Here is an 18,742-nt window from a genome sequence, read left to right on the forward strand (position 1 = left end):
CTAAATTGGCTTCCAGTACATTTCTGAGCACAATTCAAAGTGCTGTGCTGACCTTTAGAGCCCTAGGCCTAAATGGCCTGAAGGAGCGTCTCCACCTGCATCGTTCTACCCAGACACTGAGGTCCAGCACCGAGGGCCTTCTGGTGGTTCCCTCCCTGTGAGAAGCGAAGTTACAGGGAACCAGGCAGAGGGCCTTCTCGGTAGTGGCGCCCGCCCTGTGGAACACCCTCCCAGCAGATGTCAAGGCAATAAACAACTCTATGACATGTAGAAGACATCTGAAGGCTGTTTAGGGAAGTTTTTAATGATTGTTGTTTTAATGTATTTTTAATCTTTTGTTGGAAGCCGCCCAGAGTGGCTGGGGAAACCATTCTGTATAAATAAATTATTATTATTAGTAGTAATAATAATAACCCTTAATAAAATATTTTGGAATTCCTGTATTCCAGCTGCATGTGTGTGTGGTGGTCAAAAATGGTATTACAGAGGGGGGAAAGCATTCTGCATATGCTCCTGGGCACTCCCGTGTCCTTTCCCACTTGCCATCAACCCCACAACAGGCTCCCCGCGTCAAGCAGCCCCTCCGTCCCTCCCGCCTTACTCCCTAATCCCTCCCCCCCGGTGAGGCAGTCCTCCATAGGCAGCTGCTGGGCCTTCTGGCCAATCCCCGCTCCGCGTGCACCGACGGCGCCGTCCCAGTGGCAGCAGAAGGAGCCGCCACCTGCCCGGGCAGGGGCCGCCCAAGAAGTCTCCCGGCAGCAGCAGCAGTAGAAGTTGTGTCAGGAAGCCTGCGCGCTGGGGGTCGCTCTTCTCCTCAGGCGCCGCCCGCAGCCCGTCTCGTGGCGGTTCCCTCGCTGCCTATTTTAGTCAAAGCCTCGGCTTGCCTCTCTCAGCGGCGGCAGCGCTGCCAGGCGCGCGGCGGGACGGGGCTGAGGAAGGGACGGGGGCGCGTCGCCGGCGTTGGCGGGCAAACTTGGTGGCAAGGTAAGGGGACGAGAGAGGGGGAAAGGACGCGCGGAGGGATTTTCCAGACGAGGGAAGGAAACGCGAGGCGGCTCTCTCTGCGTGTGTGTCTTCGGGGTCCATTGGCGCGGCTGCCGAGGGCGCTTCTCGGGAGAGGCGAGGAGCCTGGCGCGCTGCTTCTTCGGTCCCCTCGGCGGATGGGTCTCGCTTGCCAGCCTAGAGCTGTAATGTGGGGAAGGCTGCCGAGGCGCGAGGCTCCCGGGAAGCCCCACCCTCTGAACTTGGCTCGCCCGAGTTCGCGCGCTGCTCTGGGACCGAGACCCCCGGGAGGGTTTGCGGTCGCCGCCTTGAGCGCCTCAGGCGTCGAGCTCCTGCGGGCGAGCGCACTTTGAGGAGGCCGGCACAGCTGCCCGCTCGGCCTTTTGCCCCGGAGCGGGAAGAGGCACTGATCGGCCCCTTCCGTCTGCCGCGGGGAGATAAGAGAGCGAGGCAGTCCAGGAGCGAAGGGAAAGGAAGTGTAAGCGCGGAGGGACGGTTTTGCCCAGCTTGGGGCAGGGGATAGCACGGAGCAGGCGTTACTTTGCCTGTCATGCTATTTAATAATATTTTGAAGGGGGAACAATGAAGATTCATGGGTGCCACTTCTGAGTTCACCCAGCATCTTAAATGGTCCCAATCCCTATTTCTAAACTGAGGAGTGCTGGACCACAGGCCTTCCTTGAAATGATAATTTGTGCCTGCTCAAGAAGGCTGAAATGGGGAGCAGGGTTTCCCAAACTTGGGTCTCCAGCAGTTTTTGGACTACAACTCCCATGCTCCCTAGCTAGCAGCACCAGTTGGTCAGGGATGGTGGGAACCGTAGTCCAAAAACTGCCGAAAACCCAAGTTTGGGAAACCCTGGATTAGATGATCTCGAAGATCCCTTCCAAGTCTAGAACTATGGTTCTGTCACACTAATCTGACAATTACAAATTAGTGCACACCAAAAATAGTCTTTGGGCATTCCCAAATCATAACACTAAAATTTCTGTGTACCTACCGGTAGTCCAAGAGCCAAACTTCAACCTTTTCGCACACACTTTTGTTACTAAGACGTTTTCCTGCCACTGTTTAGAGAGGGCTTGCTGTGTTAATTTGCAGCAGGAACCACTGCCTTGCGGCTCTTTTCAAAACTAACATAAGCTTCAGTGGACTAGATTCAACAAAGGTCTAGTGCAGTAATACATTTGTTAGTTTTTTAAAGTGCTACAAGACTTTTTGTGGATTTTATTCTTTTCTTGGCCTTCTTTGACAAAGCCAAGGAGGCTCACATTAAAACAAACATATTGTGTTGTGTTTTTGTTGAGCCATGGCCTAGATAAAAGTCACTTGCAGCCATGGGCCTAGCCAGGATTTATGTTAGGCGGGTCAGAACTAAGCCATCTGCAACATGATGGGTCAATTAGTTAAGTATTTTTATTTATTTATTTACTTGATTTGGATGGCAGCTGTCCCCTGTCCCCCTCCTTGGCTACACCCATGCTTGCAGCCCAATCTTATGCCACTCTGAAGTACCATAAGTCCCACAGAGTCCAGTAGGGACTTAGAAGGAAGGGCATGGTCTGAAGGCATATGACACGCAATCAGCTGTCTGCAGCGGAGTTCCTCAGTGTGAGATCACCTGGGAAACTCATGCACACACTTGCTTGAGCTCTACGACGGAAGAAAGTCAGAATATAAATGTAGCAAATAAATAATAAGAAGCATGGCCATGTTTTTGTTTTGTAGGTTGGAAGCCAACCATGAGGTAGAAATACTTACTTACTTAGTTACTGCATTCATATCCAATCCTTTTCTCAGAGGAGCACAAGATAGAATACATGGTTCACCCCCCTCCTTAATCCCCACAGCAACCCTTTGAGGTAAGTTAGTGACTGACCCAAGATCACCCAGTGAGCTTCATGGCTGAGTAGAGATCTGAACCCTAGTCTCCTGGTCTTCACCACTACACAACAGTGGCTATAATTATTTGCCCCATTGATATAAGAAAGGACTTGGGATTTTCAATTCAACTCTTTGCAGATCCGGTTCAGTTTTGTACAGGGTTTATTTACAGTGGGGATAGGGAATCTGTGACCATTCAGAATTTTGTTGCCTGCAAATCCCATCATTGGCCATGCTGGTTGGGGCTGATGGGAGTTAACCACAGATTCACCACTTCCTTCAGCAAGTGGGTACAAGTGGGTAACAAGAGACAGAATAGCATTAAATGTTGCAGGGACACTGGAAACACTTGCCCATTCTCCAGGGTATGCAGAGTCTGGTTGTGGTCTAGTGAGAGAAATTTACATAAGACCAGAGGCATTCTTTGCATCATGAATGGGTGTTGGCAATGCAAAAGGTTCTTAAGTGTCAGTGAACATGAAAAGCCCTTAGGTAGGATGCTAGCAAATAATAATAATAATAATAATGATAATAATAATAATAATAATAATAATAAATTAAATTTGTATATCAACCTGCATAGAGGGATAAAACAAGTATTTGTTTTTCTCCAAAACGTATGAACAGCTCTGAAGATATGTAACATTGTAAAACTTGGCAGGAAAATGATACATTTGATGCACCAGTGCTTTTTACTTGTTTATTTTTTCACTTGCCACAGTTTGCTTGCTCGTAGGTTAGAAAACAAAACAAAGCACACATTCAACAGGGGAGCCTTTATAATACTGAATTCAGATCCACTTGGTAATGCTGTAAAGATGTCTGTCACTAGAGAAACCTGGGGTGCCAGCATTCTTGCGATAATGTTGATGGGATGGCAGTTGACTTGCATATGGATTCCGGGAGAGGTGTATGATTTATTTGGTTTAATAGCAGAGGGGAAGCCAGCTCCTTGCAGAGGTTATCTGCAATAGCCAAAACAAAATCATAAAGTTTGGGTTATTACTTTATGATGTGACAGTGGTACATATAACATCTCCAGTCCAGCTGGATTGTTTTCAGAAAAAAAGCTTTATGAATGGGTGTCACTATCACATCGAGCTGAGAGAGCACAGGGCAGGGCAAGTACTTGCCGTTTGGCTCTGCATTTCACTTGCTCCTTCTTGGGAAGCTGGAGCAGCCCAAAGATTTGAACTCATCACTCCACATTATTATCCATCCTACATTGTATCCTTTCAGTTGTAGGAAATAGGATATGCAAATAGCTACATTTCCTGTGGTACATATATGTGCGTTGCAAGCCGTCCCTTAAGCCAAGATCTAAATCATGGGTAGGCAAACTAAGGGCCGGATCCGGCCCAATCACCTTCTAAATCCGGCCCACGGACAGTCCTGGAATCAGTATGTTTTAACATGGATAGAATGTGTCCTTTTATTTAAAATGCATCTCTGGGTTATTTGTGGGACATAGGAATTCATTCATTTCTTCTTCTTCAAAATATAGTCTGGCCCCCCCACAAGGTCTGAGGGACAGTGGACTGGCCCCCTGCTGAACCCTGATCTAAGTTATAATACTTCTTAGAACCATGTTGAGTTTCTGTACCAAATTTCACTAATCCTAACACATTCTCTCTTATCCAGACACACTGGCAGTGCAATCCTATGCATGTTTATCCAGAAGTAAACCCCACTGAGTGGGGCTTACTCTCGGATAATTGTTAAAACCTCAGAAGAAAAATCATGCAGTTCCTCTTGCTATCAGTGGTGTAGCGTGGGGGGTGCAGGGGGGCCCGGCCGCACCGGGCGCAACATCTGGGGGTTAGGGGGTGCAAATCCACAGGTTAGGGGGCACAAATCCATGGGTTAGGGGGCGCAAATTACTTGCCTTGCCCCGGGTGTTGATAACCCACGCTACTCCACTGCTTGCTATCACATGTTCACAGATTAAATCGGATGTTTGTGTTTCAATTTTTTCTGATTAGGTTTTTTTCTTTATGGTCAGGTTAAATGCAGCATAGCAAAAATGCAAACAAAAAACATTCAGGCTGTATACAGTGTTCATTTGCTTTTTTAAAAAAGCCTTTATCTCACATGGTGAAATCTAGTTATGGTGTTCTGCTTGCAAAAGGACCTTCCCTTCCTCTCCTCCACCCTGTGGCCCCCATGTACCTCCAAAACCTGTTCCTGAGGTGGGGAGACCCTCTGAAGCAGATTGAGGTATGAGGGCTGCAAAGGAAGGGGGAGAAGCCAAGTCCCATCACATCCATTGATGATATTTATTTAAAAATAATAAAAGAATGCCTTTACAAAACTGATAAAAGGAAAATCTCAAGTGACTTTGCATCACATACTTTCCTTTAAAAAAAACAACCCCCCACTATTCTTCAATAACTCAGAAGTACTTGCTTTAGAATGAATGCAATATTTTCAACGCAAACTGGGTGATTCATCACCAACACCTTTATGGATCTTCCGAGGTCACAACTGTAAGCTTCCGAGACATTTCACTTTGTTAGATCCAAGGCTGTGTGGCAGTTGCTTAAGTTACTTTGTTTGGAAGCATGAAGGCTTTAAGAACATGGGAGACTAATGGACACTTTTTGGAAATACTTGTTTTTTGGCAAATCTACAAGTTACACGTTGGAGTAGCGAGAGCAGACAGGCAGCCAGTCAGGTGCTGCTCATGTGCAAACCATAGAATCGTAGAAGTGTAGAGTTGGAAGGGACCCCAAGGGTCATCTAGCGCAACCCCCTGCAATGCAGGAATCTCAACAAAAGCATCCATGACAGATGGCCATTCAACCTCTGCTAAAAATGTTAAAAACCTCCAAGAAAGGAGAATCCTCTTGTGGGAGTCCATTCCACCTCTAAACAGTTCTTACTGTCAGAATTTTCTTCATTATATGTAGTAGGAATCTCCTTTCTTGTAACTTGAATCCATTGGTTCAGGTACTAGCCTCTGAAGCAGGAAGAAAACCAAGCTTGCTCCATCCTCCTTGTGACAGCCCTTCAGATATTTGAAGATGGCTATCATATCTCCTCTGAGTTTCCTCTTTACCACGCTAAACATACCAGCTCTCTCAAGGCTTGGTTTACAGACCCATAACCATCTTGGTCCCCCTTCTCTGCATGCCAAAGCACCATCAGTCCACAAAACCAACAACCTACTCTTTCTAGTCAGCAACAAAACTTACTGGAAGGTATTCAACATTATCTCTCCCAATGAGGAACCCAATGAAGTTAATAGACATGACAAAACTTTTGTTCATTTCTTCACTTCAGTGGGTTTACTCTGAGTAGGACTTAGCTGCATTCAACCTTGAGCAGTCACTGATAGCCACCAAACACAAATGTCATTAAGTAAGCCCTTTAAACTAACAGCTGTACAGAAGACTTGAGGAAACATCATTTTGCATATCTAGAGGATGATTGTAAGAGTATCTGACACATTCTACCAAATGATTCTGAAGACGTCCTGATCAGTTTTCAAAAGAGGACTATTTCTGGGGTTCCTACCTCCTGTTTCACAGTATTTTTTAAATCTCTTTAAAAGCTACCAGCTTTTTCTGTGCATTTCACATGAATATTAAACCTATTAGTTATAACCAGCATGTATTTGACAGAACACTTTTCTGTTATTTAACTTCTACTTTCCCCTGTTTTGATTAAGGCTGCAGTACTATACAAATTTACCAAAGAGCAACTGTCATTGAACTCAATGTATCTTACATCTGAATAGGCATGTGTAGGATTGAACTGTAAAACATTGGGTAATAGCCAACAAACTCATACTCTACAAAGTAAACCCATCACCCACAAATTAGAATAAGAAAAGCTCCTCGTCTCTAGTTTGGAAACAGAAAAGCTTCCTGAACTTAATTTGTTGGTAAGCAAATTGCCTGGAGGAACATCATGTGGTTATGCAACATACCAGCAAAGTTATACTGTATTGAATTTACAGGGTTCAATCACAGTTCATTAGCACAGCTGACAAGCAGCTTTTAATCTATGGTCCTATGTGTGTCTGCATGTTAAAAAAACTAAACATTACATTTGAGACATAGAGTAGTTCCTGGCAAGATGGGGTTGGTTTTCTTTAAAATGTAATTAAATATATCTTTGCACCTATGCCATTTGAGCCAGTTAAATAAACATGATTACCTATTCCAAAAGAGATTAAATTTTATAATTTAAAGCTAGATAAAGGTGTAGAAAACACTTTGCCATAATAGAAATGGGGTTTTGTTTGTTTGTTTTTAAAAATAAACCTAGTTATCCAAGTTTCCAAGGAAAGTTCAAATCATGTAATAGGACAAAGTACAGAAACAAGAAGTGGTAGAAAAAAATATAAGATTGGGAATAGGAAACAGAGGTTGTGAATAGGAAGCAGGTCTGTATTCTGTTAATGCTATTTATTCTATGATAAATGAAATAATGTGTATACAATTGAATTAGAAAACACATAATGGAAAAAGGTAATGTGTAAGTGCACTTTCTCATAATTCACTGCCATAATATGACTATATGAACCTAATGGTGGTATCCAATAGTGTCTGTCCACTGATGGAAGTAGTCCAACAACGGAAATGGTAACAGGAAGGCAATTTTCTGCAATTCCCTATTTTTCCCTGTAGCAAGCAAACAATTCGTGGACAAACTGGATGTGTCTGCTACAATTCTGGAATTACACTATTAAAATAAATTGCAAATGTTTAAGGGTTTAGTCTTAAACTTGTATATACCTGGCCCATGAAAAAGATTGCTATCATGTTGCTATTAATTCATCCTGTAAGTTTAAGAAATGCTGATCCAATATACACAGAGCATTTTTCATCTTACTGTTTAATATGAAAGTATATTATTGTGACCTTACTACAGATATTCAGAAATGGGGTTTTGTTCTAGTAATGTTAAGTTGTGCTTGATGTAGAGTACATATGCATGCAACTTGCACTGGTATTCAACATATATTTAATCTTGTGAATTGCCCTGTGATCTTCGGATGAAGGGCAGTATATAAATTTAATTAATAAATAAGTAATTTGTGCTTGGTAGACTAGAGCAGTATCACAACTTATCAAATATCAGAATATCTGTGTTGAGTTTGAGCAGTACTTTTAATAAATCTCATGGAAATCAATTGTGGGGGGGTTTTCTGGAGCAAGAACCTTGAGATCTGTTCTCCATCTGACTTCACTGTTTGATTTAAGTAAAGGAAAATGGCACAAGAATTATATAACCATATTTTTATTTCATTTCAGAAGTCTTTTATTTAAAAAAAAAAACTGTGTCAGGCAGGCAATTAACACTAGGAAAACATCATAGTTGAAATGTTCCATTGAGGTCCAGAAGAGCTCTATATATGAAAAGGAACTTGTGTTAAAAGTTGCCATGCTTTCTGGATTTTGTGAGCTGTCCAGGCAGAAACATTTTTCTGTGTTTATAAAAATACTCCTGGTACAATTAAGGTGTTGTTGCACCAGAAAATTGTAATAATAGGATAAAGATTCTAGGAAGAAATGGCTGAAACATTTATGTTATCCCTTGTTGGACAAAAGTGATTCTAATTCAGTACTGGAGGAGACAGCTGTACAGCTGTAAATTGTTAAACTCTACTGTTAGATGTAAACCATTTAAATTAGATTGCAGCAAATTACTGAATTGGGATTTGCTTATACAAGTGATAGTGCAAGCAATTCAGCAGAACACTTCTCTGTGTCCCCCCCCCCCCATTCTGTCTATTGATTAAAAAACTCTTCAACGCATACAAGCCCCATCCAGAGAACTAAATCTTTCTTCAATCCTTTTAAAACCATTGGAACTAAAGTCAGTTGGAACTAGCATGTCTTGTGAATTTTAACCTGGTCTGAGTGCAACTCAATTTCTCTGGACGAGGTCAATGCTGTTTGCCATCAGCATTACGTTGATTTCTGTACTGTGCCACATTTGATTTCCCAGAGCATACTCTACTTATGCTGACAGGAGTTGTGTTTAGATTTTTTGTTCTGAATGAAGCAATAATAAATTCTTAGCTTGCAAATTCAACTCCCAGGAACTGGGCTCCCCTTTGTGTACATTAGGTCAATTATGCAGTTGGCACATGCCTCAAAATAACAAATAGTCAACACAGACAAGACCACTAAATCAATATTTCTCACAAGCTCTGAATAATTTGGCATTCTCTCTATATATTATGGGCTTCTGTTGATTAACTGCTAGATTATTTTGTACTCTGGGAAGCTGCTTAATGTGTCCTGTTTTAATGTGTCTGTTCATGGATTTCATGAGTAACTTGAGAATCTTGGGTATTTCCTCAAAATAATGCAAGAGCATTCAAGGTTTTGCTAATCAGGATATGCATTCCTGGGGATGAAAACATGTTTCATACAGCTGCTTCTCAGAAATATGAACATAAATATATAAAAACAAAAAATACAGTACAGAGAAAAACTATGGTAAGGTAATTTATATGAAGCTCATCAGTGTTATGATCTGCAGTGATGCCCACCACTAGGTAGGAGTGATGCCCCCCCCCCAAGGGAAGGTCAGTAGTTCCTGGTTGCCCGGGCAGGCAGGATGGCAAAGCTTGGCAAAGTCTTTCCCTTGGAGGAAGAAAGAAGGTGTGGTTCAGGACCACAAATAGTGCTCCTGTAGCTGAGGCAAAACATTGAACTTGTTCTGGAGCAGCTAGTTGAGTTTTATAGTAATACTAGGTAGACCCCAGCTCTGTGTGCTGCACCCTGGTGAGTTAAATGGCTGGTGTATTCTGCAGACATAGGTTCCTTTGAGGTCCTGAGGTACCTGGCTGTGGGGGATGTCTCCTCAGGGCTCTCTTGAGGAGTCTGTGGACTAGTTATCAGAGTCTGATGGCAGATGTGGCTCATCAGGATCCAAGAGCATGAAGTTGTGCCTGTGGATGCACATGGGAAAGCCCATGGTGTGAATCCATCTCCTTCTCAGAGCTGCAGTTACCAGAGGTCTCCACCTCTGAAGGGTCCTGGTCTGCAGCTATGACTCAGCCACTCGCTGTCTCTCAGTCTAACCAACATGACAGGATCATTGTGACATTAAAATGAAGGCGCAGAGTGAGAATAATTTGCACCGCCTTCAGCTCCTCGGAAGAAAGGGAGGATATAAACATAATAAACAAAATAATGGATAAATCACATAGAAGGAAGCATCTAAGCAGGTGTAATGAATGGAAGCTAGACTCTATCTACCTAATTTTGCTTCTGGCCCCTCACCATTGGAATGTGGCCCAGAAATGAATGTGATACTCAGGCTGAAAATTTTGCTTCATAATACCTGTTTGCTGGAAACCACAGGAGGGGAGAGTGTTATTGTCCTGTTTGAGGGCTACCATAGTGAGAACAAGATGCTGCAGGCACTTACATTCCTAAAAAAATGTTCCCTGCTCCTGGTCTAGTTTGGCCTTCAAAATGCGGCTAAGTTTTAACCATTCTAAACTTTTGTGTAACGTGCATTGGATTAAGAGCATCAGGCAACACTTGTGCAGTGTTTTTCCACTTTGAATTCTGCTAGTGGTTTAGGTTCCCACCTTAACTATCATTCTTTTATTAGTACTTGGCTGTTTTGTGATTGGACCTCTGAGATGAATACACTGAATCTGCAAAAACTGTAATAAGGAACCTGTAAAGTATGATGAAGGATACAATTAAAACAGACTGTTCTGGAGGCATTAACCATTTATAATGCTCTTAAAAGCTCCTCTAAGGTTTGGTCCAGTTGCTTAAAATACCTTGGTGGTCAAAAGGGCTATTTGCTGATGCAGTGAGGACAGGTTTAGGTCATCCCTCTTGAAATGCACGAAATAATGGTGGTGGTGGGGAATCTGATCTCATAAGATTCTATTTTCATTAAACTGAGGCTCCGTGATTTAGAGGCTGGGGCTCCCATCAGCCACAGCCAGCATGGTCAACATCTGGAGTATCTCTCGTTATCCACCCCTCTTCTAATGGCTAGGTACACTTCAGGTATCCTTTGTAATATATATTGACTGGTCCGAACAATTTTTGATCTCTTGAATTGTTGTATACTTCCTGTGGTGTTTCCCTTTCCATAATTATTTTGTGCTTTGTCTTTTGAAGCAGTTTATATTTTACTCCACGTTATCAAGATGCCTCCATGCCTTTACGCTTCTGCTCTACATCCAAACTACCGCATTTGCATCACAAGCTGAAGCAGAGCTGAAGTTGAGCTCTTTGTTACACAGAGACTCTGCTTGTGTGAACATAAGCCTAGCAACAGCTTGTTCAGATCGTGCTATGAATGGTCTCTTGAGAAGCCCATAAAAGAATTAAAACATATCACCTGAGAAATATGATATTGATAATTTTCCATGCCCTGCTTGAGCTTCTGTTTGCATTCACCACAGCAATGGCACTTCTGAAGTGCTGAATCCTCTCAGCATTCAGAGAGCAAAGTGATTGAGTGGCTGAGGAAAAATAAGCTCCATTGATTCCCCATGGAAGATAATGATTGGATGATTGGTTTCTTTAACACAGAAAAGCACTGACATTTAAAACTGCTCTATTTTCGGGGGTTTTGATGGTAATTATTTCAAAGGCAAATTGTAATTTTTGCTTTCCTGCTGTGCCTGCAGCTTGATGTCATTTTGCACAGGTGAATTTTACTCTTAGAACTGAGTCAAAGCCAGTGGAGCTTTACACTTTCAACAGAACAAGAACAAAAACCTCAGACATTCAGCAGCTGCTCCTGAAAACTATATTTTAAAAGTATGAGAAGACTGTTGAGGTTCATGTAAATTTACAACACTGTTTATATTAAAATTTAAATCATTTACTATACCATCCTGATGTTCTTCCAAAGCAGGCAGAGTGGCTTAGATATTGTTTTCAACTACTATCCTGGCAGACAGTAGGGCCAGAAACCTGCTGGACTTCAACAGCTGACTTGTTTTCATAGAACTATAGAACTGTAGAGTTGGAAGGGACCACAAGGGCCATCAGGTCCAACCCCCCTGGGTTTCACCCAATGTGCTTTGCATGCCTTCAGACTATTGGGGAGGGGCTCCCTTTGGAAAACTCCACTCACTTTTTTCACATGCCCTGTAGATTAGAACTGCCATTATTTATTGGGTTGGATCCAGTCTTTGCTTCTGCTGATAGGGCAGGGTGGGGCAGAGGGAAGGCAACTTTTGCAATTCTCCACCTCCTTAAAAAACAAAAAAGGTCACTAGGGGCTGCAGGGGGAGGTGGATATCTGCAAAAGTCACATCTACTCTTATTTGCTTATTCACTTCCATGGGCAGAAAGAGCACCTTAGTCCAAGGAAGATAAAGTCTGGATTGAAGCCATTGTTCTTCTTTTTAATATTTACTTAACCACCTCATGCTGGGACAAATAAGAACAATTATAGAATAGTATTGAAGGTTGTGTACAACACTGGGACCAAGTTATTGTTGTTACCATTAACTTAAGGATGAGCTGCCCACTTTGGCAGATTTTAGCTTGCTTTAAAAAATAAATAAAATAATACTGCTACTTACAGTATGTTGTCAGATAAGAGAGAACCAGAGTGGAGTAGTGTTAGAATGTCATGGAAGACCAGGGTTCAGATCCCCACCTATCCATGAAGCTCACTGGGTGACCCTGGGCCAGTCACTGCTTCCCAGCTTAACCTACCCCACAGGGTGATTGTAGGGATTAAATAACACGAGGGAGAACCATATTTGCCACCTTCAGTCAGCTTCCTATACTTTGGATTCTTCTGTTACTTGGGAGCAAGCCTCATTGAACTTGCTGATCCTTTCTTTGAGTAATCATGCACAGGATTCAACAGTGAAAATACTATACAAATGAATAATAATATTGTATTGAATAAAGGCCTGTACTGAGCCTTGGAAATACATAGTTTGAGCTAAGCAAACTTTTTTTGTGGCTTAATATCAAAACAGTTGTATAAATGCTCCTTTCTATGTTTATACTTTCCCTTCCTCTTTATTCTTTCTCTTGGACAGATCAGTCACATCATGAACCAAGCACATGAGGAAGTCTCAGGACACAACTTGGAACAGTATGGATGTCTAAGAAGACTGTTTCCCTAGCTGAGTAACTTTGCATCTCTTTAAGCTATAAAATGCATGGACATTATGGTGACCAGCTAACGAAGGCAAAGTTGGAGAAATGAGGGGCTGTTATTCTGTCAGAACCTTATTTTTTTAACAGAGTTTTTGAAATCGCAGAGACAGACGATGACAATCAATACCGATCCATTGGATGTTCCAGCCATGGAAGACAACTCAAGTTTTTGGGACAGTTTGATATATGCACACCCAATCTGTGTCAACTGGAAGTCGGAAGCAGAAGGATCAATCTATCATTTGGCCAGCATCTTGTTTGTTGTTGGCTACATGGGTGGAAGTGGCATTTTTGGCCTGCTCTACATCTTCTTTTTGCTTGGACTAGGTTTTCTCTGCTCGTCTGTCTGGTCATGGCTGGATGTCTGTGCAGCTGACATTTTCTCTTGGAATTTTATACTGTTTGTGATATGCTTTGTACAGTTCATTTATGTGGCCTACCAAGTCCGGAGTGTTGCCTTTGACAAAGAATTCCAGGAGCTTTACCTTACTATGTTCCGGCCCCTGGGGATTTCAATGACAATTTTTAGAAAGATCATCCTGTGCTGTGATGAAGAAGTAGTTACACTGGAGAAGGAGCACTGTTATGCCATGCAAGGCAAAACACCAATTGATAAGCTCTCCTTGCTTCTGTCAGGAAGGTTTGTATCATTCTTACACCCTGCTTGTAAATTTAGAAATATAACAATAATCAAGAATGCTGTCTTTTGTTTTTGTTTTGTTCCTGTTTAAACTGAATGCAGTAGGCTCAGCATTTCTGACACTTTAAACTTGAGTGCAAAAACATTTCTACTACCAAAGATGCCACAGCTTAAGGAGGGGAAGGAGGGTGTGTTTTAATTATCACTTGTAGTCTACAAATCCATGCAAGTGCCAAAAAACATTAACTCTGCAGCTTCTGGTAAGACATAGCTTCCCTGGAAGAATAGCTTTCATAATTATTCTTTGTTTCTTTTTTCTATAAAAAGTACCTATATAAATAAAAAATGTAAAGAGAAATGACTGCTTGGAAGTGCGAATTGAGTTTTAGAAAATAGGATTACCAGGCAATGTGTGTTTCTCTTTCCCCTCTTCATAGCAGATTCCCTTTTTACATTGCTCTGCCTCCCTCCTTGCCCTCAGCCATGCTTTCTGCTATGTAATGTAAAGTCTAAAAATTAACTTGGATATTTCTGAACACTAAATTCAGTAACCTTGTTCAGCACTATGTATTCTCTAAAACCATTCTGCTTTATGAGTGTGCAAGGTAATGGAGGAGAGCACTGCTGCCTATGTGACCAGTTTCATCTCTTTGAAGATCTGGGAATTGAGACATCTTTTTTAAAAAAATTAATCCTTAAATTGGTGTGTGAGTTGTGCCTAATGTGCCACCAATCTAGGGGAAGCTCCGTCTGTCACATTGTAGATAGAAAATATGGCACATTTTCTGGTCCCTGTGTGTCAGCAGGGATCTGCTGCCTGTACGTGGTAGCCCTTCCGAAACTGGCAAATGCCAATCAAGGCCACCATTTTGTTTCCAGCAGTGGTCAGCCAAGTACCTTTGGAAATTCATAAGCAGTGCTTGAAGGCGAGTCCTCTCCTGTTTGCTCATAGGCATTCTGACTCTGAATACTGGTTTCATTTATATGTTGGCCAATAGCAATGGATTGACCTACCTTCCATAATGTTGAATAATCCTTTTAAAAAAGGTTTTCTAAGCAAGCATGGTGCCACCACATCTTGATGGTAACAACATCCCTCAGTTAACACCCAATGCATGAAATGGGTGTGCATGACATGGGTGCATGTCCCCTCCTTGCTGCCTCCATATATAGTCGGTATCCATGCTCAGATACATATTTGATGTGCATTCGGTTCCTGATCCAGTAACTGATCTGTGAACACTTCTCTTAGTTGGATCAGAGTGCGAAAACACATAATGGTTCACTTTTGTGCAGTTTTTGAAAACTTCACCAAAGGAAGTAGGATCTCAGTTATAAAATGATAAATGATAAAAAGGCTGGGTTAGTCCTGAACTCACATTATTCCACAATGCAGCTCCCTTATCCCTCTGGCGCTGTAGCTTATGAGTCAGGCTTATCTTTTGGGATGGATGACTCTGTTTTATACATTTTTGTGTTCTTAAAAACTCAGTGCAAAGGAGATTCAGGAACTCTGTAAGAAGACATGAATTGGAATTATTTTTGTTCCTTGCATGTGCAAATGGTATTATTAATGTATTGTCACTTGCTGCTTATAACATTTGAAAGATGAACATTTTATGTATGAAATTTATTATGCAACTTCCCAACATAATTTGGCATAAAAATGGGAAACTTTGAACTGTGTGAGATAACGTTTAATATCTGCTCTCTTTGATATCCTGCAGTATGTCTAGTATGCACCCAAAATGAAAATGAAGCTCTTTTGATTGTTATGAAATCTGTGGAAACTAAATTTTATCCATACCCAGCCGTTGCTTTTTTAAAAGAACTAATCTAATTCCTTTTCTCTGTGCTAACAATATTAACACACTGCTCTGTTTTGTTAGGATCAGAGTGACAGTGGATGGGGAATTTCTGCATTATATTTTCCCCCTCCAGTTTCTGGATTCGCCTGAATGGGATTCACTAAGACCCACAGAAGAAGGCATTTTTCAGGTAGGGGGATTTTGCAGATATGATGGATAATCTAACATCCTCTCTTTCACAGAATCCAAGATGCAGAGACTCCAGCAACTGCTCAGCCAAAATTAAAGCTTGCTTGGGGACAAAGGTCCTTTCTAATGATGTAGAGCATTCAAACTGGAGTAAACATTTGAGGATGCTATGGATTTAGATCTTTTTTATTTCCTTCTTCCATCCAGCAGCAGTGAAATCACAGGTGCTTACAGGCAGAAACACTCAACATGAGAATTTCTGTAAATACTCGTATCTGGGATAGCTTGCAATGCCAGCCAGTGAGGTTTCCCTGATATTGAGGCTCACTCTACACAGGTGCTACAAATTCAAGGAGCCAAGCATTCTGTTACTAACATAGTGAGGCCTTTAAAAAAAATGATGATGGAAGTAAAAAGATTTCCTGATCCAGAGAGAACATTTTGAAAGCTTTCCTCTTGCTCCTCATTCCACTGTATAAGCCCATTTCTTAAGCTGATATAAATGGAAACAGATCTATTGATTTGCCATTTGTACAGAACACATGCTCCTCCTCCTGTCTGCACATGCACAGCATGCTTTAAACCAATGGTTTTCAACCAGTGTGTCGTGGCACCCTGCGGTGCCTTGGATGATGGTCAGGGGTGCTGCGGGCAACACTGTCCCTCTTTCTTTCCCTCCCTTCTCTGATGCCCCTCTCTGCCTCCCAGAGACTTGCACAGCTGTTTGTTGCAGCAGCCCTGGCTACAAGCTCCCCAGGTGAATGGTGCCTCTGGGGCTGGCCAGGAGGTACTTTCCAGGCCCCTGTGGGGCAGTGGGAGGAGGCACCTCTCTTTGGGGCAAGGGGGACAGCTCAGAGATCAGCGGTGGCAGCTGCCTAGAGGACTCCCAAGGAGAGGGAGAGGAGGCTGAGGGAACACTCCACAAGGGAGGGGGTTCATAAAAGGGTGAGAGACGGCTAGCTCTGCAAGCAAGGGGTGACTTAATTGGGTTCCTGAGCCCCACAGGGATGCCACAGAAAGAATTTAGTCAAGGGAGCCGTGAACTCAAAAAGGTGGAAAACTTCTGCTTCAAATTGTAATAATGGATCCTCCCTACAGTATAAAATGTTACAGAGTAGGGTGGAGACTGTATGCCCTGAATTTGTCTCTCAAAAGATGTCCCCACTTGCTGCCCCCATATATAGTCGGTATCCACGCTCAGATACATATTTGGATGTGCATTCAGTTCCTGATCCAATAACTGATCTGGGAACACATCTCTTCGTTGCATCAGAATGAGGAAACGCATAATGGTCCACTTTCCTTCACCAAAGGAAGGAGGATCTCAGTTATAAAGGCATCAGTGCACGGATATAATTTTAACTTTCTGTGTTCTCTCTCTTTCTCCCCTTCCTTCTCCCTCTCCCAATGTTTCTTTCAGGTAACCCTCACAGCAGAAACAGACTGTCGATATGTGGCCTGGAGGAGGAAGAAAATGTATTTACTCTTTGCTAAACACCGATTCATCTCACGGATATTTTCGATTCTAATTGGGAATGACATTGCCGATAAGCTCTATGCTCTGAATGACAGAGTGAACCTGGGGAAAGGATTCCGATGTGACATCCGCTTACCAAACTTCTATCATGTGTCCATTCCAGAGGCACCCAAAATGCAACCTGTAAACCAGATTCAGCACAGTTCAAGACAACATTAACCAATATTGTAAAATGTGACTGTGTTTCAGCATGATGTATTTTGCCTTCATTGCACCTGGAATGAACTGTGGCAGTTTCATAAAAACAAAAACAAATGGAAGATTTTAAAATAAAAGCGATTTTTTTTTTCCAGCGGAAAGGAAGAGAAAAAACTAGCTCAGCTCCTTTCACCGTGTCTAAGCTAGCAGGCTGCCCATCTTGACTGATCGTGTGTTATGATTAGTTTCTGTTTACTCCTTCTGCTCATCTTACTATGTTGCGGGGGATGGGGCGCAGATATAAATTATTATGGGATAAAGCTTTGTTGTAATTGTGGTGCCTTGGATATTGCGGTCTCAAAAATGACATTTGCACACAGCTCTTCATGTTTATTGAGGCCTCCTTGTCATCATGAATTATGCAAGCAGTTTTATCTTAGAGAACAGCAACATGCAGACCATCTCGAAAAAGTAATCTTGACTCACTTGTTACTTGGTAATTACAATGCATAAATTTGGTCTCATTGTGCAGTGCCTTTCAGAAGATGACACATGAAACAGGAAACTGCACAGCCTGTAAAACCTGAAAGAAGGCTAACAATAATTTCTTTCTTGTATACATTCATGAAGTGATGACTTGAGATTTCTCTCAGGGTATTGCAGAAAGGCTATACATGAAAACAAAAGGCACTAATGTAATTACTTTGAGTACAGAGCATGTGCCAGTCACTTTAATTGCTGCAACATATGTAGCAGGGAAAGAATATTCAGGTATTTTAATTGAAAGCAGAGCAGCAGGTACCCTAGCTGTAGAGAGAGAGCAGTTTTCTAAGAACGGTAGTAGTATGATAAATGCAACATTCCCCGTGGTATATACATTCATTTCTGTTGACCCACTATTGCCTCTAGTCAAATAGGTTTTGCAGGTTTTTAAGCACTGCAAAAACCTGTGAACTGAAATAGCAACATCGCTCTGTGGGCAATTACTACCATGCTACTACAAGCTCTTAGAGAGAGAAAAATACCATCAGCTTCCATGTCTATAAAGAAGATACAAAAGCAAGTCATCAGATTATACAGTAGATTTGTGAATGTTCATATAAAACATGTGATGCAGGGAGACATGGTTTAAATTATAACTCCTCATCCCTGCAACAGCTTTGTTTGTTATTTCCATTTGACAGAAATATAAGATTGTGATTTCCCCCAAGGTTTGAATCCAGATCCAAGCACCGCTAATGTCATTATCATATGGTACATTATAAATACTGAATGTTACCATATCAAGGTTAACTACCCCAATTCCATGGTTATGTCATCAGGTGTGGCCACTTTGGTTAAATGGTGATAGTAAGATGGCTTGAATGCCTGTTGTCCATAAGTAATGCTTTATACATCAGAGTGTTGAATGAAACAGCAAAAC

General features: G+C 42.1%; 1 protein-coding gene across 2 annotated transcripts; it reads left to right on the forward strand.

The window, feature by feature from the left end:
• The first annotated feature begins 688 nt into the window (after positions 1-688).
• On the forward strand, positions 689-17,439 carry POPDC3 (popeye domain cAMP effector 3). Of its 2 annotated transcripts, none has more exons than XM_081904696.1 (4): positions 689-984; positions 12,887-13,647; positions 15,537-15,645; positions 17,065-17,439. In XM_081904696.1, exons 2-4 carry the CDS (start codon positions 13,121-13,123, stop codon positions 17,338-17,340), a joined length of 912 nt encoding a protein of 303 aa, XP_081760822.1. In that variant the 5' UTR covers positions 689-984; positions 12,887-13,120; the 3' UTR covers positions 17,341-17,439. The 2 variants fall into 2 exon arrangements, with proteins under 2 accessions (XP_081760822.1, XP_081760823.1); XM_081904697.1 differs by lacking the exon at positions 689-984 and adding an exon at positions 1,350-1,480.
• The last annotated feature ends 1,303 nt before the right edge of the window (positions 17,440-18,742 follow it).

The sequence above is a fragment of the Podarcis melisellensis genome, assembly GCF_964234715.1.
Source record: "Podarcis melisellensis genome assembly, chromosome: 3".
NCBI lineage: Eukaryota > Metazoa > Chordata > Lepidosauria > Squamata > Lacertidae > Podarcis > Podarcis melisellensis.

What these genes read in the sequence shown, in the direction of transcription:
- POPDC3 (XM_081904696.1), top strand. Translation starts at nt 13,121, where the DNA reads ATGACAATCAATACCGATCCATTGGATGTTCCAGCCATGGAAGACAAC. An exon ending in TCCTTGCTTCTGTCAGGAAG is followed by an intron (nt 13,648 to 15,536) that starts GTTTGTATCATT and finishes CTGTTTTGTTAG; the next exon opens with GATCAGAGTGACAGTGGATG. An exon ending in CAGAAGAAGGCATTTTTCAG is followed by an intron (nt 15,646 to 17,064) that starts GTAGGGGGATTT and finishes TGTTTCTTTCAG; the next exon opens with GTAACCCTCACAGCAGAAAC.